This window comes from Pseudopipra pipra, chromosome 1 (genome assembly GCF_036250125.1).
Source record: "Pseudopipra pipra isolate bDixPip1 chromosome 1, bDixPip1.hap1, whole genome shotgun sequence".
NCBI lineage: Eukaryota > Metazoa > Chordata > Aves > Passeriformes > Pipridae > Pseudopipra > Pseudopipra pipra.
In genome coordinates, this window is record NC_087549.1 from 20,207,164 (window position 1) to 20,234,232 (window position 27,069).

Here is a 27,069-nt window from a genome sequence, read left to right on the forward strand (position 1 = left end):
GCTCCTTAAATATCTTTGTCTAAGTTCATAGATAAAATGGTACCATTTTTACTACATGTTCCTTGAATGTCTACACTCAACCTTCAATGTAGTTATAATGTCTCTAGTTCTAATCCTACACTAAGATGCTTCTTCTTCAAGGGTGTACAGTTCAGGAAATTCAAAGGTTTACATTAATGTTCTTCATTATTCTTTTAAATTTAGCTGGCTCCATGGTTGAATAATGTGGTAGATGTAGTTTCTACCTCCCTAATACATCTAGCTCAGTCCACCAGAAAAGGTTTCAGAAGCCTCAGTCTGTGTCTTATTCTCCAGGTTGTTTTCTAATAGAAAATTTCAGCCATGCTCTCTAGTCAAACTTCACAAAAAATGTTTCGATGAGAGCTTCATGTAGAGGGTTACCTGGATGCAAGATTCATACTCAAGTTAAACTCACTGACTTCTTCATTCACAAACTGTCAGGCTGGGGCAGGAAAAGGAGGCACCCCTTGCCCATTTAATGGTGGTGATATGCCCCATCCTGGTACACTGCCTAATCTTTGCCTAGCAATCTATGAGAACTCATGCCTGCTTACATCAACAAGACAGAATAAATCATCAAAGCACTGAGGGTAAAAAAGAGAGAGACTCCCTAAGTAGCAGCTTGCTCCCTGAGGTAGGTTAGATATCCTTAGATGACATTCAAAGGCCAAACTGTGTATTCTTCAGGCCTGGTCACCATTTAAATACAAATTCACCCAAGACAGAAGTATTTTTGCCCTCTTTTATTAATAGCAATTAAAAGGCTTCAGTATTTCTGCTTGGTTTGTATACAGCTGAAAGAAGTTCTAAACTTTCCACGTATGTGTCAGTACAATAAAAAGACCGGATCTAAAACAATTGTTGAAGTATACAAATGACAATGAGATAAAATCCCCAACATTTTTTCATGTGCTATTTCTATTAGTAGATGTCACAAAATCACAAAACTAGATATTATAGTCAAAACACCTGGGCAACTATGTCCTTGGCTGACAGCCATATTTTGTCCCCAGACAGTGCACTCCAGGATGATTAGTACTATTCTCTTGTACCCAACAGAATAAGAGATCCTTGTGAATGAATATGATTTCATATCTCCTCATCTAAAAGTAGAATCAGGAAGAGTACTCCTGACATTACCTGACTCCTGAAAAATTTACTTTTCAGATTGAAAAAAATTCAAACACATTGCATGAAAAGTGCATATATTTATGTATTTTGCAGATTTTTTCTGCTTTTCTAAGACTGTCTAATGATAATTACAGCTAACACTTCTGATAAAGCCTTATTTTCAATGTACTTTCAATATGCAGGATTTCATAGTGTTGACCCTAACAATCATAATGTGATTCATATAATCACACACAATGAGAAGAATGGCACCTGTCACACAGACACAAATGTATGTGCTTTCAGTGAGCACAAAAATTACAAGCCCTCAAATAGTACTGAGCTAAATTGCTTCTCCATCTTATTGCTGTGATGGAAGCATTCTTGCAATTTAAAAAATACTGGTAATTTTTAGTGCAGACCTCTCAATTAAATGAGACACGCTTGTAAGGTAGCATTATAAGAGCACAGATGGGAAGGTGGCATATTCCTGGACAGGATTTCTCCTGCTCCCAGGTGCCTGTGACAGAGCACTCAGCAGGTCACACACGCAGAGCAGGTCTGTCCCTGCCAAGTGCCCACAGGACAGAGCATTTCATGGGACTGTGAGGGCAGCACAGCAGAGAAGCAGAGAGGAGACTACCCAAGTGGACTGCATGTTCAGTACACGCGTTTTTACAAACCTGTGAAGAACCACAGAATTTTCCCTTCTAAAACAGTAATTAAAAGGGTTAATCCCTTATATCAGAAATCTGCACTCCAGAGCAGGCACAGTACCTACTACACCTGTTTGCAACTCTCCTGAGCACCACCCTAAGGACTTCAGCAGTTGTGAACACATTTTGTACATAAACGTCACTGTTGCAATTTGTGTGTGTCAGTTCTTCACATGGGGACACTCCCAATTTGAAAACGAAAATATGGACAAAAATCTGCTCTCCAACGCTAAGTACTAGTTCAAAACTAGAATCTCAAGTGGTAGCGGCACTGGAACGGGATGTGCATTTCCGTAGGAAAGGCTGAAACACCATCTAGTGCCTACGATAGGCATTGCTGAAGCTCTGTTCAAATCAACTTCTCAAGTGTGAAAATAGCTGCACTAAATAAATCTAGCCTGACATTTTCCCATCAACGCTTATATCCATTTTTTTTAAAGACAAATTTCTTTTCTTTTATACAACACTGTAAAGAAGTATTCCGAATTTGGATTAGACAGTTTACTTTAAATCTTCCTTCTGCTTTCTATTCACACAGGTTAGCTCCATACAGGGAACAAACAAATTCTATCTCATTTTCTATTTCTTCACTATTTTTTACACGATTACTCATAATATGCTCCCACTTCTGCTAATAGCTTTATCACATAATATTAACACTGTTTTTACATAGGCCCATAAAACAAATTCTGCAAAACCTACAATAATCAGTCATTTCACATCTACGCATCAGAAATAATTAATGCACAAAAAAATCTCTTCCTTGCCTTGTCCTAAATAAGACATTATAATTTTTTGCTATTAGATAAAATTTTTCAAAACACATTTCAAACACCACTTTAAATTCAATAAAATGGAAAATATATTCATCAAGAAATTACATCTACAGATATTTCAAGGAAAAAAAACCAATTTAATAAAAAGGATATAATACGACAATCAGATAATGTGAAAAGGCAGCTACCTTACAAAAGACCATTCACTGTTCCCCTAAGTAGAGTGATAGATGGCCTATCACTAACTTCTAAGAATAAAATGGAAATATTACTTTATTTAAGATTAGATTAAAAGGCACAGTATATTTTATATATTTGATTACACATCAGTTTGAGTTTGTTAGTTTAGACACTACAACCTAAGGAATAATTACACCAAATCCTCATTAGCCTTCAGAACACTACTCAGGTGTGCTGAGATGAAAACTTACACTAGAAGGCTTCTCTAGTATTGTTGTTTTACCAAATCTATTAGAGTTCACCTGCTTGCCAACAACATCTAATATATTAGCATTATATTAACTGTTGTGCTTGCTGGGAGTATTCTTAAGCAAATTTCACATGATTTAAATATATATGTCTTTTTGTGTGTTTTTTTTGGTTCTTGTATTTTATGCAGGATACGCTTCCTTAAACATTATACAAGGTAACAAGAATGCAACATTGAAAGGAAAGAGGAGACAAATGGAAGAGTAGGAAAACCCTTTGCTTGGATCCAGCATCAGGGCAAATAATAAAGATTACTAGCACACTGCTCCTAGTCCTGTTTTGTGTGGTTTTTTTTATTCCAATCTGTTCCAGGTGCAAAACAACTTTATTACATCATGGAGCAATGTTTGAAGTCGTGTTGTACCAATGAAATTTCTCCAAGGATGGAGTACATCTCCCCATTAGTCACTATGTCGCTGTGGAATAGACACTGCAAAATCAGCGCTGGCACCCGGGAACGTGAGTCAGCTTCCTCTGTGCACTCACAGAAATTACAATTATATAGCAAATCTATGCATCTTTAGCTAACATAGCCCTAGTATCAGTGGGGGCCAATGGTATATATGCCTTACCTCTAGTCCCAATTTCTGCTGATCTTTCCCCATTTTGCCCATTTGAAATATAACGGTGTTTCCAAAGAACTATAAATTTAATAAGTGAGTGTCTTGGTTCTGAGACTGTGAGATTCACTTTGAACATTATCTCCCCAGAAAATGAGATGGAACTGCTTTTCTGGTTATTGGTTTGTTTCAGAATACATTAAAATCTGCCAAAGCACTTAGTTTTCCCTGTCACAAGTTAAACTTTTTAGTACTCTTCTTAATATTTAGAATTCAAAGCTCCTTGAATTAGAATAGAAATTGCTTGAAGTTAGCTAAAACATAAAATTTTATCTATTTGGTTATATTGCCACCAAAACATGGCTCATATTTGTCCTAAAAAACCAATAATTCCATTTTGCTCCCGCCGTCTGAAGTCTATGTTGTCTCTTACAGCTAAAAGTACTGATTTCCACTACTGATGAGGGAAAATTTGTATTGTTTCCCATGAGGTTCTTCCTTTAAAAATGTTAGTTTTGATATTCCTTTCTAATGAAAGCAACTGTCTATAACTGTGGAACACTTAAATATAGCATGTGCTATCAATAGCCGACATTCATATTTCTGGAAAACACAAAGGCTTTTAGAGACATCATTCTAGAGGTTCGGGTCCAGAATACTGATGCATTATTTGTAGCTGCTAAGATCATGTTAACATGAGGACTCGCCCAGCAGTTTGTTTTTTTTTTTCTTTTGTGGTGTCAATCCTACTTTGAGCAGGAGGTTGGACTAGATAAATGCCAGCTCCCTTCCAAACTGAATGATTCTATGATCATTTGTAACTGCACATTGGTAACTATTTTTCTACATAAAAATAAATCCCAAATAACTGTCATCAGAACAACTATGGATTTATTTGATAGTACCCGAGAACAAACACTTGCAGTGGTTACAGCAACGTGAAATTCTCCTTAAAGAGTTTAGGTTTTTATTTGATACCATTGCATGGTAGCTTCATCTATAATCAGAAGACTGTAGGTCATGAAGGATTAGATTGGACATTAGGAAGCATTTCTTTACAGAGAGGGTGGTCAAATCCTGGAACAGGCTTCCTAGAGAGGTCATGGATGCCCCAAGCCTGTCTGTGTTTAAGAGGCATTTGGACAATTCCCTTGACAACTTGCTTTAAATTTTGGTAAGCCCTGGATTGGTCAGGTAGTTAGACTAGATGATCATTGTAAGTCCCTGCCAACAGAAATATTCTATTCTATTCCATTCCATTCCATTCTGATACTACACCATAGCAAACAAAGGTTTTATCTTAGTATTTATCCACTAAACTCTATTTATTGAATTGTACCTGTGGGATACCTTCCCCTTTCAATTTCCTTCAGTTAAATTGATGCATTTATTCAAGGAAGTATATTACAGGAACAAAGATAATCCTTGAGTTTGTGACTGTTATAAGAGTTGATAAAGATTACCTGTTTTTTCAATATTTTGCTATGCCACTAGTCTGTGCTATGGTACTGACTTTCACTTTCATACAAGTAATAAAGTTATAATCAGTTTGACTGAATGCCAAAACTGCTATAATGTTTATTTGCCTTATGTCTGTAATGATACATGGATACCTATCTCCCAAAATTGTATTAAATACCACAGGAATCCCAATACCAGTTCACAAAAATGGAAAAGCCTACAATACTGCTATGAGACCAACACCTCCACATATATTTTAAGGGATATGTGTATTTGCACAGAAAAATTCTTTGCACTGAGAGAGTAACCATACTACACATTTGCTCTTGAGTTTGTAGTGAATGAATATATTATGTATGAAAAGTTATAATGGCCATAAACAACCAAGTCAGCATAAAAGAAATATATTACTTCCTGTGCATGCAGTTGCAGTATACAGTGTATATTTACATGGTTCTATCTTTCAAATATAAAAGAAAGATGTGTGACTACAATTTTTGAAAGGTATACTCACTCTTTTGTACTAATGCTGTACTCATCTTCCTAATGGAGACAGTAATTCTCTTGTATCACTTTTTTATTATCCATAAGGCACATACTAGTAATTTTGTTCATACATTTTTTCCATCCTAGAGTACAACTAACAAGTAAGACATTTGACTAGGAAAACAGATTATTTATGTTCCAAAAATGTGAAAAAGGCCTCCACGAGCACAGTAGGACTAGAAAGTGTTAGTTGGAACACTATGCTATGTGGGTTAATATAAGCCAGAGCACATCCTTCCTAAAGTATGCTGTATAAAAAGAAGCAGTTCACATGCTTTCACAAGAAACTGATATTCTTTAAGATCTGTAAAGGTGATAATTTGCTTTTTTTCATTACGGCACAGGTACAACTCCATATGCCAGTGAAGATAGTTCATAATTCCTGCACAGTGCCATATTGACCATATTCAGCTGCTTCATCAGTTTTTGTGATTTCATGAAGAACTAGAATGGTAGACAGTGTTCCAGTGATAAAATGGTTAATGTGACATTGGGTGTGATCTGCACATAGTACAAACCGGTCAGTGTTTTCAAATACAGCTGCATTGCTTCCATAAGGGAATTTGTAAGCCTTCAAAGTACTCCACAGGGCCATGAGGGTTATTAAGTGCAGTGAGTTTGGCATGAAGTAAACCAGCTGTAAGTGAACAGAATATACCTTTATTCAATTTAGCTAAACCTTTACTAAATTTCCAGATTTGTAATAGTCTTAGGAAAGCAAGAGAACTGAGTATACATCTCCTACACTTTTTTTAGAAAACTAAAGCTCACTAAATAATAATACTAGATAGAAAAAGACCTCATGTATTGATTACAGTTGCCTGTTGCTTCAGAGAAAATAATTTTTAAAAAAAACTTCATAATTTAATAAACTTTTATCTTAAAATTAATTATAAATAATGAGCCCAAAATCTGTAAAAAACACTTTTGCAAGTCCTACAGCTACCATGGAAGGAGTGATTTTCAATTTCCAGTGCTCGTATATTCCAAACTAGTTTATTGCTATTTACTCTTGTACTGCTGTTGTCATTAAGTTTAAATAGTTCCCTTCTCTCCTCAGAGTTGCTGCCTGATGTTTTTAAAGCGGCCAATCACTTACCCTCTCTGCTTTTATTTTTCAAGAACAAATAGTTTTTGCTCTTTCAGACTATGCCTATACTAGCAAGACATAACCCTGTCACAGGGCCAGGTGCTGGCCCAGGACTGCCTGCTAATTCTTATGCTTCCTGGCACCATCAGGCCTTTGCTAACCAGCATCTCCCAGACAATGCCAACACACAGCGAAGGAGAAAAGCACGGAGCAAGAAGTAGTCCTAATAAGCAGCTTGGACATGGTTACCCTGCTATGGAAAGCAGAATTCAGGATTGTTGATCAGGACTGAGCCCCAAAGGAGTCCCTGACCTCTAGGTCAAGGTAGAAATTCTTATTAGTTCTTAAATTCCTGATTTTACACTTAATCCTATTTTATCTCACTCTTTTTTTTCACTATTGGAGTTCACAAGGTCATCTGGTTCTCTATTGTACAGTATCCCATTGTTCCCCTGTACTGATAAGTATCCAACTTTGTGTTACTGATGTATTTAATTACAGCATTCTTGTTCCCTATGCCAAGGCCACTAGTGAAAATATTAAAGATCTTCCCCAGTACTAATGCTTGAGGAACTCAGCTAGGAAGTTGCTTACAGCTTTCCCCTCCATTTCTTTATTAAATTAGTCCTCACTGTTTCAGTTTAACCAGTAATGTCTATGTTGTCTAGCATCATTTAAGCTTCTAAAAAAGAAGTTAGAGTTAATTTTTACACTACCATTCTTAGCCATCTCTGCACAAAAATTAGTTCCTTGAACTCATCATTTCAACTGGTTTTGCCTATTTGTTCTCCTAATTCCTAAAAAAATAATTCTCTCTGTAAAGACTCTTGTTAGAGCAGCTTTACTGATGGATTAGAAATTTGTGATGGAGGAAAGACAGTTATATTTTTGGTAAAAAATACAAATAAGCAGTTATAGCTGGAGTAAGGTAATGCAAATAGAAATTAGAATTACTAATTTTCAAAAGCTTTCTAGAAAAGTGATTGATGTTAACGGTTTCTACTACAAATCAAGGATGTCTGAAAATATTAAGGTTTTTTAATAAAATATTATTCCAATATTTTCTTATTTTTGTAGGTATTTTAATAACTATTAATTTGGAAGATAGAAGAAATTCTCCAAATGACATTTCCAAGTTGTTTTATTTTACCAAGACTTTTGATCTCAAAGGCATTGTTAAATAATATTCAAATATCTTACGATGATTTCATTTTGAGACTTTGGTCACCTGAAAGTCTCAATATCCAGACCTCTTTGTGTTCAAAAATCTGTACTAGTGTCAGAGCTTCATTAAGGGACCAGCTAATAAAACTAACAAATGATCTACAGCTCAGAGATTCTGAGCATATTCATTAGTTAACGCTTGTAAACTGTCTGAAGATGAATGGCACTAAGTGTTCACAGGCTATTTAGAAATATAAGACATAATATCAACATCAACAAGAGACCAAAAAGGGAGAAAATGTGACGGGACCACAATAAGCCTGGGGTCTGTATGCAGATGGCATTAAATTGAAGTCAATAATATTCCACCATTTACATCATCTGTGTCATCATTCATTACTGAAATTGTCTGAGAAAAATGAAAGATCCAACTCTAATGAAATGTAACAGAATGGTAATAGAAAAATTGAGATGCTTATCACGCAGTTACTGCTGTATTGAATCCCACATAAACATTCTTCAGCTTTACATGAACTTGCTGCCTAGACTCCAACAATGTAGCCACAGCAGCACAGCTCTCCGTGCAAGCTGCAAAGATCAGACAAAATATAATACATACAGAATCACAGACTATCTCAAGCTGGAAAGGATCAATAAGGAACATCAAGTCCCACTCCCTGCTCTTTGTAGGACTGCCTAAAACTAAACCATATGACTATGAGAATCATCCAGATGCTCCCGGAACAGTTGTGATGCCATGACCACTTCCCTGAGGAGTCTGTTGCACAGGCTAACAACCCCCCGGGGAAAGAACCTTTTCCTAATATCCAACCTGAAGCTCTCCACCCCACCATCCTGCCCCCGTGAGGAAGCCATAGACTGCAGCGAAGTCATCCCTCTGCCTTCCCTTCTCCAACCGGGACAAGGCAAGTGACCTCAGCCACTTCTCATAAGTCTTGCCCTTGAGAGCTTTCTTCAATTCTGTCTCCCTCCTCTGGACTCACTCTAACAGTCTGATGTCCTTTGTACATCGTGGTGCCCCCAACCCACAGAGCCTTTGAGGTGAGGTCGCAGCAGCACAGTGTACAGCGGGACACTCCCCTCCCACCGGCTCGCGGTGCTGTGCTATCCAGCCAGGAAACCTACACTGCCTTGCATACTACAACAGCTACACAGCTTAGGACTGCATGAGCTGCAGCCACAGCTAACCCTGACAGAACAGTAAGAAAATCTAAGATTAAAAAAATATTCTCTATGTACGTCAGTATGTCTGTTTAACAAATTAAAAAAAAATAGAATAGGAGACTAAGGGTAGAAAAGTAACAGATTTAGTGACACCTAGCAGAGGTCAGGTATATATTACTTATCAATACGCTGAAGAGAACAATCATATTTAACAAAAGAAAAAAAGGAAGTTATGCACAATGAAATAAAGGGGGTTTTGTTGTTGGGGTTTTTTTATAAATCCAGTGTCAAATAATCCCCTTTGTTAGGAAGCCCATCTGGCTAACTGCCTACATTTCTACTTTATATATATTGACAATTTTCTGTACTTCCATAATTGTTACTTACTTTAAAATATCTACAGATTCCACATATGCAAAGTCCTTCTGCTACTAGGTGAATGCTTTCCCTTCTCTGCTAGTTTAAATTAGCAGGTTCTGAAAATGTTATCAGTAAGGATTACTGCCTTCTCTAAAATTAGTTATATTTCCCATTCACTGAGACAATTGTATCTACAATTTAATGACCACTTGCTGTTTTATCGTTCTGTTGCATCATTCCCTGTTGCAGGGAAAGAGAAATATAACGTGGTAAAGCTCTTTACATACATATTTTGTGTATGTGAATTGACAGTACAAAGCACTCATACCTTAGTAAATCCTTCATTTCCTTCCAAATTCTTAATATGTTAATCCAGATGAAGTAAGAATAGCAAACAAATCATGGACTAAGTGTCTTGAGAAACATCAATAACTGAATCTCTCTTCAGAAAGTGCCCACACCACAATTTCAGTTTGCAGATAACAACTAACTAGTGGACTTTTCAAAGAATATTACTGAATTAAAAACACAATTTTGTCCTGAAAAACTTGGCATCAATATCTGAAGCTCTCATCAGAATAAAAGGCTTTCTAGAAGTACGTACTGGAAACTCTGTTTGTGCCTTAGAAAGGACATGGAGTTTGCCTAACAAAGAGCATGTGGCTTGTTAGAAATTCTTTTTAAATGGGCTGTGCAGTTATTACATTCCAACTCACCCCTGGAAGCTTTTATTAGTTTTCCTTGATAGTCACTGAATTTTACTATTGTCATCTCCATGGCTTCTGCTTCTCCCTTCATTTTTTCAGTATACACTATGGACAATGTTTAGGGAAGCAAGTCAGCTCTATAAGACACCACATGCAGCCTTTATAACTGGGCTAGGTTAAATGTCTGGGGCTTCAAAAAGAAAAGGGATTAAACAGTTGAGATTAAATCCTGACATAATGGTTTCTTTATGAAAGAATTTATATTCTTCCCAGAAAGTAAAGTTATATATGTTTTAATTCCCAGTTCTGGACCTGACATAACCCACATTTAACTCCATGGAAAGTGAAGATGGATTGTTTCTCCCTGATAAACCCATCCCCTTTTTCCCTAGCTGTTAAGTGCAAGCTTGTAACTGGTGGCATGCTCTCCCTCAAATAATTGCCTTACACAGCAGGCAGCTTATTCTGTGGATTTGGGGCATGAACAAACCCTTACCTATGACAACTATATGGCATGCAGATTAGAACATGCCATAAAGGCCATGGCATTATAGTACATTTTCCTAGAGTTGGACAAAAAGCAGTAACAAAAATAATTTGAAATACTGTCTTGGCAAGATCACAAAACATTTCTGACCCACTCTACCCTCTAGTGGGCTTTCCTGTGTTCCAGGTTAGCAACACCACCAAAATGCACTAACAGCAAAGGGTTTCAGAAAGCTGTAATAAAACCTTTGAAGTGTTCTGGCATTTCTGTAAACAACCACTAAACAGGATTGCTCTTAATGAGGTGAGAAATACTGGTTTGGGGGACGTCAGTAAGAGGAAACTCACAGATTTACACAGAACACTTCTTCTTCTGGCCTACAGACACACTTTTCAATTCAGCTTCAGCTGTGAGAACTGCTGTTCACTGGAGAGAACAGGCAAGAGCGCGCACGTGTATCTACAATGTAACTTACACATTTACAGTATGTGCAGGTCATCCATCTGTTTTTCCACATCACCAGATGTGAAGAAAACTTTTCCAGGCTTATTACAGCCTTGAGAAAAGTAAATCAACACAGCAGCTCACCGACTGAGAGCATTATCACAGCAACAGGAACAAGACAGCACACTGGGGAAGCAGGTTTGGACCTGTCGTGTCTCCACATGTTTGAAGGAATTAGTGTTGTGTTTCCTATGCTTACTAATTTCATCACTGCAGAGTACATCCAGATTTACAGTGCTGTTATTCTGAGTTGGTTAGACACTGTATGCTTTGAAATCAAATGCATACGTCTCTAGTTAGATTATTTATTTATTTATTTATTTATTTATTTATTTATTTATTTAGAAGCATTTCTGACAAAGGTATCAAAATACCTGAAACAGTGACTTATTTAAAATATATTGCTGGAGATAATTTCTGATTAAAGCCTGTTCTTCATCATTAAAGGAGCCAGTTAGTCTACAGCCGCCTTTGTTCAGCATGTCCCTCCCCTATGCTCTATAGGAGGCTTCAATTAACAGACCTCAGCTGATCTGAATGGTAACCAGTAAATAAGAGTATATCTCTCTAAAAATCACTAAAAACATGCTTCATTTACACAAGGTTTTCCTTATGTAATACCCAGATAATCTTTGCTGGTAGTGTTGTACTAAACATGAGGAGAAAATATTACTAAATAACTCAACTACAAAAGAAGTATCAGAACCCTTTTCATAATACTAAATATATCTATGGCAATTTATTGCTTTGGTACAATAAAATTACAGAACTCTAATGTTCTAGCATCACAGCTATTTTATTTCAAAATATTTTATAAATAGTTAAGATAAATACATGAATAAGCTATAAAACAAAAACAATTTTAACCTAGAAGAACTCTGGAAGCATAGATTATGCCAAAAAAATCTCTTGGCAACCTAGTCCATAATAATAAAGCATTTTATCTTGAATAGAAGGTATTTTAGACATTTTTAATGAGCGCTTGAGATTGTTGCCCAAATCTATAGGCTAAATTTTGAACCAATGTTCACTTTTTGCTATACAGCAATGTTAAGAACAATGTAAGCAATTATGCTCCTCCAAAATTACTGAGGCCAGACATCCACTATAGTGAAAGTTTTGGCCACTCACAATGATGTCCATGACAAAAAGACACCAAACAAGGATTAAATGAAACTAAAAAATAATTTGAAGTGAATTAAGAGGAATTTGCTTCACGTGTACCAAGAAAAAACAATTTGTTAAAACATATATAACCATCATGGTGTTATAATCTAAAAATTAGCTAATACTGAATGCAAGGAGACACTAGACAATTGTACACATCGGGAGAAATAGGCATTTGAAACCTATCTTCAACGTAGAGGTAAAACTATTCTAATCTCTTAGAAAGATACCATATATTGTCTACCTAGAACTGTAAGAAATCCAAATCGTTAACAGCAATATCATCTTTCATAATCACATGACCAAGTATCTGAGAGCAAGAACACCTTAATTAAACAGGTCATGACTCTGAAGTTATGTAGCAATTACACTGAAACTGAAAGATGAACAGGTTAAATGAACACTAGTGATTAACACTGACCAAGTTTAAACATTTAAAGATAAATGGGAGGTACATGTATACATAGTAAACTAAATGACTCAGATTTCAACTTCAATTAATAAAGGTACATCTATGATCCTATCAGTATTAAAACACTATAGGGATTTATTTTGTGAAAGCAACATAAAACAGAAATCCTGTTAATTTATTTATGTATTTTATGTATCAGTATTTTATTACTTACAGACCTAAAATGCTAAAAAGGGCTTGTGAACTACATGAAACTAATTCTGAAAAAGCCACAAACATTAACACACATGAATTGACTAAAATTGAATTAGCTACCTGAAATCCAGGCTTTTCCGTAGATCTTCTTGATGCAGAATGAAGGCATCTTTATAATAATTCAAACCAAGGAAGTTTTAATTTTCAAATACCCTACTTAGACATCATAGGTGACATCTTATTTAAACATAGGATTTTTCACATGTATTTAAATTTCTCCATGAATGCACTGAAGTTCAACATCTGCTGCAACTGTCTATATAAATTCACTCTTGCTATGCTGAAAAACTGTCTTGTCTGTGCATACAATATTTTAGATATCAACAGAAGCTGGCCATACGAATTCCTTTTTTCACACAGCAGATCTAAACAGTAAACAGATATTAACCCAAATGCTAGGTCTGTTTCATTTAATTCCTCAATCTATCACTAAACTGTTCCTTGAAGACACAGCTAAATAAAGCTCTAAGTAAACAGTTGAGGAAAAAAAAAACCGCTTTGGGAGGTTTGCCACTTTACTCTATTACTAGCAATGTCTTCATTATTTATATATATAGGCACTGGTTTCCAGCCACTGAAGCTCAATCTAGATAATTAAACATTTATACCATCCCCTGCTGTGCCATAATGTCTAACTGTGTCCAAAGAGTCCTAGGTGTGCTGTTACACACCTGGGACTGAAATAAGGAATTTGCTTAGCTACCTTTGATAAAGGTCTACACTTGGAACTTAATAGCACATGATATGTTTCTGAATATTGCAACAGGTGGCAAATATAACTTACTGCTCAAGAACTGTTTCATCTTCTGGTTCCAGAATTGCTATTTGCAATTGCTATTGCTCTATTAATTTGAACAAAAGGGAAAGTTTACTGATGTGATATAAATTGTGTAGTTATTGCACTGTTTTCATACACATTTTAAGACAAGATTATTTTAGGATAGCTTGAAGAAGAATTTCAATGGAAAATGAATCTATTTTGTACAATTTGAAATTAAAATATAAATTTCTAGTGCTATCAACATAGGAAAAATAGCTAGCAAAATGAAAACTAGTCCCTCTAATTCCACCAGACTCTCTCTAAATCAATTTTAATGCTTTTCAGAAATTCAGTACTATCTAAAATTAAACCAACTACTTCTAATTTCTGTACTGTAAAATTGCAATACTATAGTGTACAGGTAAAGGACAAGGTTTATAGGAGTAACTTGTGTCTTTTACACCGACTGTTATGGGTGAAAAATACAATACAAGCTTTTGGGCATATAAACCCTTGCTCATCTAATACAGAAGTACATATATGATTGTAAAAAGGTTTTCAGACTCACTCTTCTAGTCAGTTTTCTGTTCTTTCTTAACAAAGAAACGTATCTGAGTGTGTTCTTCAAGCATGGAGCATAGCTAACAAAAGCAAAGTCCCAATGTAGTCATCAAAAGTAAAATCCCATGTAGTCATCAAAAGCAAAATCCCCATGTAGTCATTAGATTTAACTAGCTAAGACCATTCTGAAGCTACATCATATCAAGAAGTTGTTTTATTTTTATTTTCCAATTTATTTTCAAAGAGAAGCTGGAAAAGGAAATTGGCAGCTCCTAGGACCACATTCCCCTTTCCTTGAACACTGTGGAGAGTAAGTCATTGATCTGTGCATGAGAAAATGGGCCAATGGGCATTGTGGTGAAGGAAAAAAAAAAAAAAGGAAAGAAAGATGAATTCTCATTCCCTCTCTATGTCTTCCAACATCTCCCACACCTCACAGAAGTTAATATGAAGTTGGACTACAACGTAGTGCAACCTCCCTGTTCTCTGACTGTGATGGCCAACACAAAGTTATCTTAGTATGAGAGCAAGGCCATAAATGTTAACAGCACATGGGGTCAATCTAGGGAAAACATTTGTATGCTAATTTAACCATCACTGTGAATGGTCTTCATCAGGGTTTCAGGCAAGTTTAAGTCTGCTATTTACAGATTTAAAGACCTATATATATTGACTACTTTCTATTATGTTACATCATGACAGTCTTGAAAATACTGAAAATAAAGCTAGGCAACACATTTTTGAGTAGAGGATGTGATTTGATGGTAATTTTGTGGTAATTTTGACAGGAAAAAAGAATAAACTTAGTATTTAAATATGTTTGGCAATCCAATTCCAACCAAGATATTTGTTCACTTTCTGCAACTGGAGGTGCATTCTGTTAGTGATGAAGGAAATAAGAGTGAGGTTTGAATACAGTAAGATAATGGAGAGCAGCTTAGACAAATGGATACATGAGAAATAGGATCAGAGAACAGACTCAGACAAGTGGCCCAAGACAGGAAGGTCTAAGTTGCCAACTCTCCAAATGACTTTTAGAGATCCCAATCTGAAAGACAATACTCAAGAGCTGAGGAAAATCATTAAGCTTCCCTGAGTGAAGAGATGTCTCAGAAAATGATCCTGTATAATAGCTGGTACAGGAAGCTTTTGTCAGAGGTATTCTAAGTATAGGAATTATTCTATTGTTTTCGTAAGTCTTTTTATAAAAAAGGGTTTTTTCCAAATTTCAGTGATATGGAAATTAACATATTTCTTTGTTAAATAAAAAACACATATCCTTTAGAGCATGTAAAGCCCATGAAAATCTTGATGAGACTCAGAGTGTGTTTCTTCATAAGACACAAAATCAGCTTGAGTCAAGTTTCAAGAACAGGGTAAGAGTTTAGAGACATTTTCCAATAGTAAGAAGGCAGGGGTAGGAGAAGTAACCTATGGCTTCTACAAATCCTTGTCACATTTGTTACAATTCAGGTGAGAAAACTGTCAGACACTGTGGAGGTACAGACCTACCACACAGATGGCTTAGAAACAATGAGGCTCTTGGTAGGGCCCAGGACCTGTTCAGAATGGCAAAAGTAAAATGAGAAAAAAATTCTCTCTTTTTTAACAGTGAATTTTCCACAAAAATGACAGAAACATTATCATCAACACCTAGGTGTCTCCTGACTGGAATAATAATATTGATTACTTTGAAACATAGTGAAGGAAAAATGGGGAATAGGAAGTTTTAACTGCAGTAAGATAAAAGGATGGCAAATAATGTCCTATGATAATTGCTTTTCATCTCTTCTACTGTAATTTTATATAGAATTGTTTTATGAGACAATTTGCTAAAAACAACTGCCATTTTCTGAACTCTGTCACGGAATATCCAAAATTATTAAACTTTGATTCAACGATTAAAATTAAAATAAAATTCCCAAAGTCAGCCAAGTTATTAGGGAAATTAACCTAGAAAGATATTCAGTAAGGACATTCAATTTTTAATTTGCTTAAAGGAGTTTTTGAGATGGCTTTATTAAAACAAAATATTCTGGAAGTCCTTAGAATTGGTGAAGATTGGAGAATTGATTTTTAAAAAGTTATTTGTCTTTGTCTAAAGTATTTCAAAATGCATAACACTAGAAAGGTAGAATACTTATTACTTCAAGGAAAGTGTCAAATGTTTTATTTACTTGCACAAGAAATAAAGGCAGAATAAAAAAGAAGTTTCCTAGCATTGCTCCTCAGGTTTATCCTTTATAGAATTATAAACCATTCTGGTGAAGGCTTTGACCTGTAGCAGCTTAAAGCAGATTAGCTAAAAACAAGTTCCTGAATCCACTAAAAGAGATAAAAAATACAGAAAGTATCAGAACCTCTGAAGGCCAGGTCACTGCTGAATTCATGTCATTTCAAAACTTGTCACTTGAAAACAAACAATTAAAAAACATGAAATGGTGTATTTAAATATCAAATGTCCATAAGAAAACACTGTACAGGAATTTTATCAGTTTGAACAATAAAGATAATGACTGGGAAGTGAAGGAACCAGGTTCTCTCTCCTCAACTGTTTCAAAAACTTCCTAGGTTGCTTATTTATGTGTTTTCTCCAGAATATCAGTGGTTACTTTAAAGTCGTGGCCTCCAAGCAAAGGTACAAAGTGTATAATTTCATTTAAATCTCATTTAAATTTGGGATAAAATTCAGTCAAAATTAAAATATTCTACTATTTTTTTATTTCCTACTATTTGCAATGAAGATATACTTTTGCAAAAACTATGTCACACTTCCTAGTTCCTCATCTGTCAAATCGCATCTTCCATGATTTTAAATTATATGTTCATAAAATTTCACTACTCTACCTAATGGTGTTGCTCATTTTAATAAAGTCATTTGATTATTTATTTAATTGTCAAAATCTAAGTAAAAGGAAGATGATCCTGTGTGTCTTCATTTTTTTGAAATCATCTTCATTTCTATCAGCCTTAATTGACTCTGGTTTCTCTATGAAACCTCTACCTCACAGGCACATTTTGTCTGAATAATAGTAAGAGAATTGCAGGAAATGCTTTAAAATGTACATTTGTTTCTGAAAGAAAAAAAATTCCAGAAGATGGAAACAATTTCAATTAAAAAAAAAAATCAACTGTTTCCTTCTCATAGATGATCTTACTCTTTTAATCTTAACATAAATTATTCCTTTCTGGCACACTGGGGGTCTCAATTTTGCAAAAGTACTTATATATTGCCATATCTGACTAATGAAGGTGTGAGATATTCATGAGTCATTACCAAGTTTTGTGTGGGAAAAGGCACCATGAGCTGTGTACCCTGAAGTGGTATTAGTGTCAAACAATCATAGAATGGTTTGTGTTGGAATGGACCTTTAAAACTCATCTAGTCCAATGCCCTGCCATGGGGAGGGACATCTTCAACTAGATCGTGTTGCTCAGAGCCCCATCCCATCACCTCTCTGAGCAACCTGTTCTGGTGTTTTACCTCCCTCATTGTAAAAACCTTCTCTCTTATATGTAACATAAATCAACTCTCGTTCAGTTGAAAACCATTACTCTTCATCCTATTGCAGCAGGCCCTGCTAAAATGTTTGTCCTCATCTTTCTTATAGGCCCCCTTTAGGTACTGGAAGGCTGCTCTAAGGTGTCCCCAGAATCTTCTCTTCTCCAGGCTGAACAGCCCCAACTCTGTTAGCCTTTCCTCATAAGATACTTGCTCCAGTGCCCCTCCTCAGGACATGCTCCAACAGGTCCACGTCCTTCTTGTGCTGAGGACCCCAGAGCTGGATGCAGCACTCCAGAATATAGAGGAGTAGTAGAAGGACACGTGATATAAATTCCCTTCTGTGCGTGTTTAACAGCACAACTACAACATACAACACAGTCAGGATTCATGTTCTAACTCCATTCCCCACCACCATAAATAGCACCAGTAGACTACTGTATGATAGTTCCAATCATTCAACACATGTGCAGTCCCAGCTTTTTCCTACAATCTTAATCTTTATCAAAAGATGTAGCAAGATTTCTATAGGGAACACACAAAAATATGTTTCTAACTCTTCACAGAACTGATTCTTTGAATACATCTCATTTTCCAAATCCATATTTTTTAATTGGATCAACATACTACCAACAGTCACCAAAGTATCCATAGCTTTATCCAGGAGCATTTTCTATTGAACTTGCTGTTCTGTGGTTACAAAATATGTAATAGGCCCCTTAAGAAACACTGGAATCCACACTTTCTACACTAACACCGGAAAATGAAGGATAAACAGTAATATTAAGGAATCTCTAGGTGAGTTAATCTAAGGGTAAATGCTATATCCCACCAAATTAAAAACATACTGTTTATATTGAAGTACCTGTTTTGATGGCATCTGCATTCAACACACCAGGGCTTTTACCCTTACAGTTAGCACTAAAATATCAAGAATAATACCACTACTATCCCTTCTTCACAATATCTGTAGTTGAGAAAAAGTTGACCTAAAATACTTACTGTTTTTTCTGCCTTCATAACTTCTAAAACACCTAATTCAAAATCAGCAGAAACAGATATTATGTAAAGCAACTTGAGCCACTGTCATTATTTATGGAAAAAACCTATCTAGTCGACTAGGTAGGGAAATTCCTGTCCCTTTCCTCCTTAACATACATACATGGTACAACTAGATAATAATATAACCTTATTACTGTGACCTTCACACTTTTCTTTTTTTATTTATTATTTTCCAAGTGAATTTAGGATTTGACACTGCTCCAATATAGATGAGTACCACACAGACATCAGTTGTTGGATTGACTGGGGGAATACTGCTGGTATACATCAGTTACTTCCAAGATTATACTGAAAGGGTAAATTCTTCAAGGAGAAAATTGTTCCTTTTGTTCATCTTCTTTTTGTACTCTACAGCTACCTCTGTATTCTACAAACTGGTGTTACTTCACTGCTTCATGGCCTTTTAATTGTGAAAAACTCTGATGGTCCAGCCCAAAAGAAAACTATATAACCCTCTAACATACTGGGCCATATGTGGCCCACCTCAAGTGCCACTTGCCCACTACCAAGGTTACATCCTAAATGGTAACAGCAGCAAGTGGCTTACAACTTCTGTGTAAAGTAAGGTATTTCTGAACCACACGGGTAAGTCAAATGTGAGCCTTGACACTGCTATCAGCAAGAAAAAATTACATTTATTATAGCAAAAGTCTTTCTCTGTATACATTTATGCATATGAACGCTAAAGAATTCCTTTACTTCATCTAATACAGGAACTTATTTGCCAAACACTACCGGGCAAGTTGCTTTTGCAATTTCAATTCTTCAGAATACAGTAGAGATTTTCATGGAAGAACAGATTTACACTAGCTTATGTAGTTTTCTCAATTCTGTTATTTAAAAAAAAAATCACACAATTTAGTAAAATATTGAAACATATCCAGGCTTATTCTCAAATTCAGATTTATACTACCTTTTTCTAAACATTGCTAAAATAAAATCAGATTAAAATATTTACTGTAGGTGTAATATCATCAAGACAAACAGAATGTCAGTGACATGCGTAACATCTAACATAATTTCAATGTTATGCTCAACACAATATGTGCACTACATTTTAGGAAAGCCTACAAACCAGTTTAGAAAATAATTTATGTCAGTGGATAACTGGTGTTGCTTGCATATTTCTAAATGTTTAGAAGAAACATATTTTCTTAATATTTACTGGTATATAATTGTATTGTCATTGAAAATCAGAACTGAACTACCATGTCAAAATATTACAAGCTAAAATGTTGACTGCATACAAATCAATGATACAGAGTGCAACAATTATTATGATTACTTTATGCCACTTCTACAGAAATACAAATTAATTTTATCACAAAAACATCTATTACACAAATTCTCATTTATTTTTTTTAAACTGTGCACATATCATATTGCAAAAGCAAAGGAAAAGTAGAGGCATGCTCACAAAAGCTGCAAACAGAGAGGAATACCATGCATACTGTTCACAACAACTCACAGATTATGAGTAAGCTATTTGAAAAACAGGTAAGCCTTTAATGCCACACATTGCTTTCATTTTAATGACAGTAATTCCCCTTGCCTTCAGTAAGAATTACACCTGTGTAAATGAAAGCAAATGTAGGCCAGGAAATGTCTACCATAAAAGAAAATAACTTTAAACAGAAAAAAGGCTCTAACCACTTTGTCCTCCTGGAGTTCACATCCACGAAAGCAAGAAAGAAAGGACAGAAAAAAAAAAAAAAAGAAAAAAAAAACACAAAGAAGGAAAGAGTCACTTTCATTTCGAAAGCAAGCAGTAGTATTTATTAGTAAAATAAACAAATAAATAGCAAAGGAATTAATATATATCTTTCTTATTTTCCCCAGTGGTGAAGTAGATCTAGTGAAAAATAAGTAATTTTAATAATTTTCATAATCTTTTCATGGGTGAAATTAAGACAATCTTATATATAAAAAAATATTTATACAAAAAAAATTTTGGGATTCATATCAGAATTACCTTAATAAAACAGGTGGGTCATCTTATAAAAAGGATGCAGCATTTTGCCCTACATTCCTTGGACCCCAGTATGGCAAATAATTAGCATCCATCAACACTTTGCCCTTGCAAAGAGTTCAGCAAAATTAAAAATGTTTGTTTACTACAGACAGATAAAGGGTGTGCATAATGGCATAACTGCATGTTAGCCACTCGACAGATCTTTAAAGTCCTGGAGTTCTAAAGCACAAAGAGACAGAATCTGTCACAAGTGTTCACTGCATGTGCTGTCAGATCTATAATATTTATACTTTCTTTTTCATACTCATCAATATTAAACAAAAACATTCCTAATAGTTATTTTCCTTGAAGGAATTGTCTTTTTAGCTGCCTAAAATTGTAAATTAAATAATACTTTAGAAAACAAAAATATTCAAAATGTTTTCAGTCAAAACTAAACTCCGTTTTTGTGAATGAGTAATGGTGATTTTTATCTGGTACCTTAATTTCACGTGCCAATACAGAGACTAAACCTAGGCATGGAATTAAGCATTGGCTTTGCTGGAAATACACCAAGAAAGGGTGACAACTTATTTTATAGCTTTGTTGTTTAGATACCTGTATGATATGTAACTTTATAACATGTAATTCTTATAGAAGATTTAGGTTCCCTCCGATCCTAGAGTTACAAAGAAACAGGAGAGAATACAACAGAAGCCAAACAAGACAGTCAGGCAATAAAACATACAGTATACAAGGAGAAGCTGAGGGAGATAGGATTGTTCAGCCTAAAGAAGGCTGGGGTAGGGAAGGGCGTGGGAAGAGGGGAACTACTTGCATTCCTTAACTACTTAAAGGTTAGCTATAGGGAACACAAAGACAATCTTGAAGATGCACAGCTAATAGACAAAATACAACAATCAAGGCATTGGATTGAACATTAAAAAAAAAAAGAAAATCACAGTAGTCGTTAATCACTGAAATAAGTTGCCCAAAGAGGTTAGAGATTCTCCATCGTAGAAGGGTTTTACAATTCAATTGAACAGAGTCCTTAAAACCTGTGTGGAGCAGGAGATTGGTCTAGGTAACCTCCATAAATCCCATCTGACCCAATTTATTCTGTCATCCTATGGACAGTGGCAAAAGATTAAAGTATTTTCAAAGAAGCTATGGGGTTTAATGGTATTCTCAGGTATACAATACTATATCATTTACAATGATATAGTAAATATCATTGGAAACTAAATCACAGAATGCCTGTTATCACTCTGTTTGCAGAAACACATTTATCTGCTCAGCACCAGGTGCTTTGATACTTTCCTAGTAGGACTTCCTGTCCCAGTGCAATAAGAGTGGCAGTAATGCTCAGAGATATTTTACATGGAAACATCTAGTGCCACTGTTTCTCATCCTCACCTCTGAAGAGATATACTCCACTATCCAAGAAGATTATACTCCTGTCATTCACACTTTGATCATAACAGTAACCAAGACTTGGTTCACACAACCGACCTACATTGAATAACCTCCAGGATGAAGAATGTTTTTAGAGAAACAGGCTACAAAATATAAAGATATGTGAAGTTCAAGACAAGCCATCACACTTTACCAAATATCTAAGAATACTTTCAGCCTCTCAGCTTCCTCCCCACACATTGTCAAACACTCTTGAGTTCATAGCAATACACTGCAAACAATGACATATCTGACTATATGAAAGACAATCTAGCCAGTCATTTCAATAGCAAAGACATTAGAGAAATTATTCAATTCTGTTCTCAAAGAACTGATGCTACAAAAGCAACAAATCAGTCAGATTTCAGTGGTATTTTTCCTGTTCCACATGAAAATGGAAGCATATTTTAATAGTGGTTTTATGGAGAAAGGCCTTATCTCCACAAGTATTCAGACACACAGAAATATTAGCAAAATTACTGGAATTCCATTCTATACTCAAAATAAATCTAAAATGAGTCAATATCTATAACTTATCCTTTTTAAAAAACATCTTTTAGAAGGTCAATCTGGCACCTGACTGCATGAGTCAAAGCCACTCTTTAAGACAGTATTTTCCTCACCTTAAGTGCCTAAAATCATGAATCTCAGTGAAATTATGAGTTCTTCATTGTTTCAGTATCATAATAACCTCTAAGGTTTATGAAAGCTTTAAAGTAGTGAAGAGTTAAAACACACGTAACCTCTGTTGAAATTGAGACCATCATCTGCTGTTTAATGAGATTCAGAAGAGCTATCAAATGTAAATAGTTTCAAATAAATAAAATTAATAACAGAAATAATTTGTGCAGTTGTCATTTGAAGGGAATGATGGTATCCACATAGTTTGTATTAAAATCACAGGGGTTTTTTGAGCAATCAAGAGAATCCGAGGTATCAATACAGAAATGCAGATTCTAAATATCAGTTGTGCTAGGTATCAGCTGGCATGCAAAGTTTACAGACTGGAAAGGAGCAACATCTCCTGGCTGAAAATGGTAGTTGTGGCAAGATTTTTAGTCCTATTATTAAATTTGAAGTTTTTAACTGAAGTATTATACTGGGACAGTGCACTACTTCTGTACTGTCTTGGCAGAAGCAGGGTCAGCAGCTTGGCCAGGGCCAGGAGCAGAGCACAAAGGGTGGTGTGAGGCAGACCATGCTCTCCCCTGCAGGGTTGTGTCCCACAGAATGCACCCAAGGGAAACAGGATAGGGCTCACAACTCTAAGGTCAGCAAAGAATCCAGGTCCCCAGCAGGTTCACAGTGATGAGGGAGAGCTGAGGCAATTCAGGAAGCCAATGAGGCAATCTGGGAAGCCAATGAGGCAATCTGGGAAGCCAATGAGGCAATCTGGGAAGCCAAGCCTACAGCTTTGGCTCAGAAAGGGAACCAGACAGGTCAGCAGCACAGCTCAGGCAGGGACCAAGGCTCAGTGCCTGAGCAGCTCCCAGGTACGCGACTGGAGCTCCCAAGAGGGCTTATTGCAGATCGTCCTCACGCAGCTCTTTCCGCAAGGCTGATCCCAGGTTACAGCTGCACCACATCAGAGAAGCCAAATGTCATTAGGGAATGAGTGAGGAAAGCTACTAAGGACCACGAGGTATACCAGCTGAACAGTGGTCCTGATAAGTTTGGGTATAACTTTCAAAAGAATAAAGAGATTGATCACCTCAAATAAAATGGAGCTAATCACTGTTTAGAGACGTCTTAACAGTCATAGACATTCACTATTACATTAACATTGTTCCAAAATAATCGGAACCAAATTTCAGATTGGAAGTCTTCAACATAATACAAATTCTATTCTATTCATGGGGAGACTGAGATGGGAAACTAATCCTAATGGTAGGGATAACTTTTTCACCCTCCAATTGTGAATTTACAACTTCTGAATGAGAGATTGTCTTTCAAATAATTTAGCAGCTGACTTTCCTTTTTTTCAGAGATACTTGTTCTGAGACACTCCAGAAAGGCAAATATAGTTGTAGGTTATCAGATTTTAGAAGCGTTACATGGACTAAACTGAATAGAAAAAAAAAACACACGTGGTTAGAGAAATCCTTTCCTCAAGTTTGTACTGTCACCTGTCTCTTGTAGAGAAATGCAGAATCAAACCACGTCTTCTAAGGACCAACTTATTTGTAAGCAAATCATTGAGTTTATCTCAAATCCTAGTGACTTTAAAAACCTGACTGTGACAGACTAATTCTTTGGTGCCTGACAACTCTCAACAGAATGAAATGGATTATGCATTAGCACAGGCACGCTAAAATTCTGTGTTGTGACTCCAGACAGATGGTCATATCACAAGTCCTGCAATTAGAAGAGAACTTCATGTTTTGCTGTAAATCAAACATAGCCCCAGAGAAATAATAAAAATGCAAAGCTTTCACTGAACCAGAGGGAGCTGAGAGAAGTTCCCTACTTATACGTAATGTGTTTCCCATGATGTTGCTGAATTCTATAAAACAACTGAAAATCTCTTGCTTTCGTTCTTCAAAGACAAAAAAAGAAGGATGTTTCAGTGGCTGCAAGTGATAGCAGGTTGTCAAACATCCTGAAAGAAGGTTTTCAGCATGCACTTAATTAAGTCTTCAGACAAGTATTTTTTTCTTTCTGTACAAGTGAAATGTTGGTTTACTGAACTGGAATTCTGAGCTACTGAAGTTTATATTCAATGTCGTATCTATCTGGAAGCTGCATTTTTCCAATATTTTAGCATTTAAATTTCTCACCTGTATAAACCTCATTCTGCTGTCAGCTGCCTCATTCAATGTGCATTTCCCTATATAAATCAGCATAAAATAAAGAAAAAGAACAGTAGTATATTTTATATATCAGTGGTACTCTTTTCACTGAGAAAAATTTCTGCTTGCTGTTATGTGATTTATTATTTCAGTTTTAATCAGCCTGAAATTGTTCATAAACATAAAACACGACAGTTCAAGGTTCCTTACTCCCTTGAAATTTCAGCCCTCATTCTGGCTGAATATTCCATTCATTAACATAATAAGCTGTACAGAAGCAAAAGTGCCACCATTATCAGTTTTATTCGTTTGATCTAGAAGGATCTCCCACATAATGATAATTTTTCAGCTTAAACTGAATGCTAATGCCTATATATTTCAAGCACTGTAACTAAACTGAAAAAGGAATAAATCACCCAAATATTCTGAGAATCCTAGTCTAATGCTCTGACATTTCCATGGCCTGCTCCTACTCATGACCATGAACCTTGTAAGCAGTAGTCAGTGTTTTGACCTTTGAAAGAGAAGTGTTCTTACCAATTCTCCATCATCTGAGGTGCATGATGCTAATACTGGTCTGTACTAAACTATTTAGTAGCTGAATCTGGTGTAAAAGGCATGAGTTTGGCTTGAAAATTGATATTATGAAGAAGATCACGAACAGATGAAACAGACCCATGAAAGAACATTTCAGACAGTGTAAGAATCTCCTTATGTAAGAATGTCCAAAGCAGACATATATATAACCTGTCAAAATGTATACAAACACCAAAGACAGCAAAGTTAAAACAGAAAGTTATCAGAAGCAATTTTTCAAGAAGTTGAAGTTGTATCCATGAAGGAAAACAGAGAAGAATGAATCCTGGTAAATTCTGGTAGACCTAAATAATTTTAATGGAATATTGAGTATAGGCACAAAAGAGAACATAAAGAGGAGGTTACTACAGTCTTTCTGAATTAGATCTTTCATGTTCATATTCATGGTGATTAGAAAAATATTTAGTCTAGAATATAATTTTTGCAGAATGAACTGGAATACATACTTTTAATTGATATTTCAGAAAGAGAAGGTAAATAGTGAATCAACAAAAAAAAACAGTAAAAAATTTTTTAAATGAGATGATATTCAGTGTAAAACATCTCAAGTCTAAAATAATTGTTAACTGCAATACAGTCTTTCATTGACAAGAAGTATAAAAGGTGGCAAAAATGCCAATTTATTAATTTTTAAGGAGTTTCAGCATTATATCAACTGAAAAATAGACAAATGAGTCTGACATCCACATTAGACAGATTTGTAGAAACCAAAATACAGAATAAAATTAGCAAGCATATGAATAAATTATGATAAAATGTGGAAAAGTAAGAATGGCTTTAGTAGAGGGAATTTGTGTCTGTTACATATATTAGAATTCTTCCAAGGAGTCACAGAGAAAGTGAGAAAAGGGGATTTATTCCTACTGCTGAGTTGGAATTACAGACTTCTAAAGAATCTCAGCTGCCATGGAATAGGAACAAATTCACCCATGAGAAAACTCAATTAAAGAAAAGACAAGAACAAAAAGACAGGACTAAATGGTCAGGGTTTTTTTGAGGGAAAGGCATCACCAGTGAAGCCTCACAAGGAATCAGTCTAGAGTCACTCTGTTCAGCATATTCACGAATTATCTAGAATAAAAATGAATGAGACACAGAAAAGCCTCACACTAAATTAGCAACAGTAGTAGAAAAAAATGCCAGTTGAGAAGAGTTTTAGAACAGACTCATAATAGACTGAATAGAGAAGCCAGCTTACAGAAAGACAGGTTAGATGGTAAAGAAATCTTTCTGTGGTGAGCATTGTGAAGCAGTGGAGCAAATTACCAAAGAGCCATGGAAGAATCTCGTTGCAAATCTGTCAAGAGACTTCAGACAAATATCTGCCACGTTCATATGCTCCATCCCAAGGAAAGTCTAAATGGTGTATTAGGAAATGAAGC

General features: G+C 35.6%; 1 protein-coding gene across 15 annotated transcripts in view; it reads right to left on the reverse strand.

The window, feature by feature from the left end:
- Positions 1-27,069, reverse strand: part of RIMS2 (regulating synaptic membrane exocytosis 2) — a 451,223-nt gene that overhangs the window by 334,594 nt on the left and 89,560 nt on the right. For 9 of the 15 annotated variants that reach the window (XM_064646980.1, XM_064646989.1, XM_064646998.1 and 6 more), the window contains one exon: positions 20,546-20,557. The exons of the other annotated variants lie outside the window; for them this stretch is intronic. In XM_064646980.1, the coding sequence (XP_064503050.1) occupies positions 20,546-20,557 (12 nt within the window). The remainder of the gene's footprint in view (positions 1-20,545; positions 20,558-27,069) is intronic. 15 annotated transcript variants of the gene reach the window in all.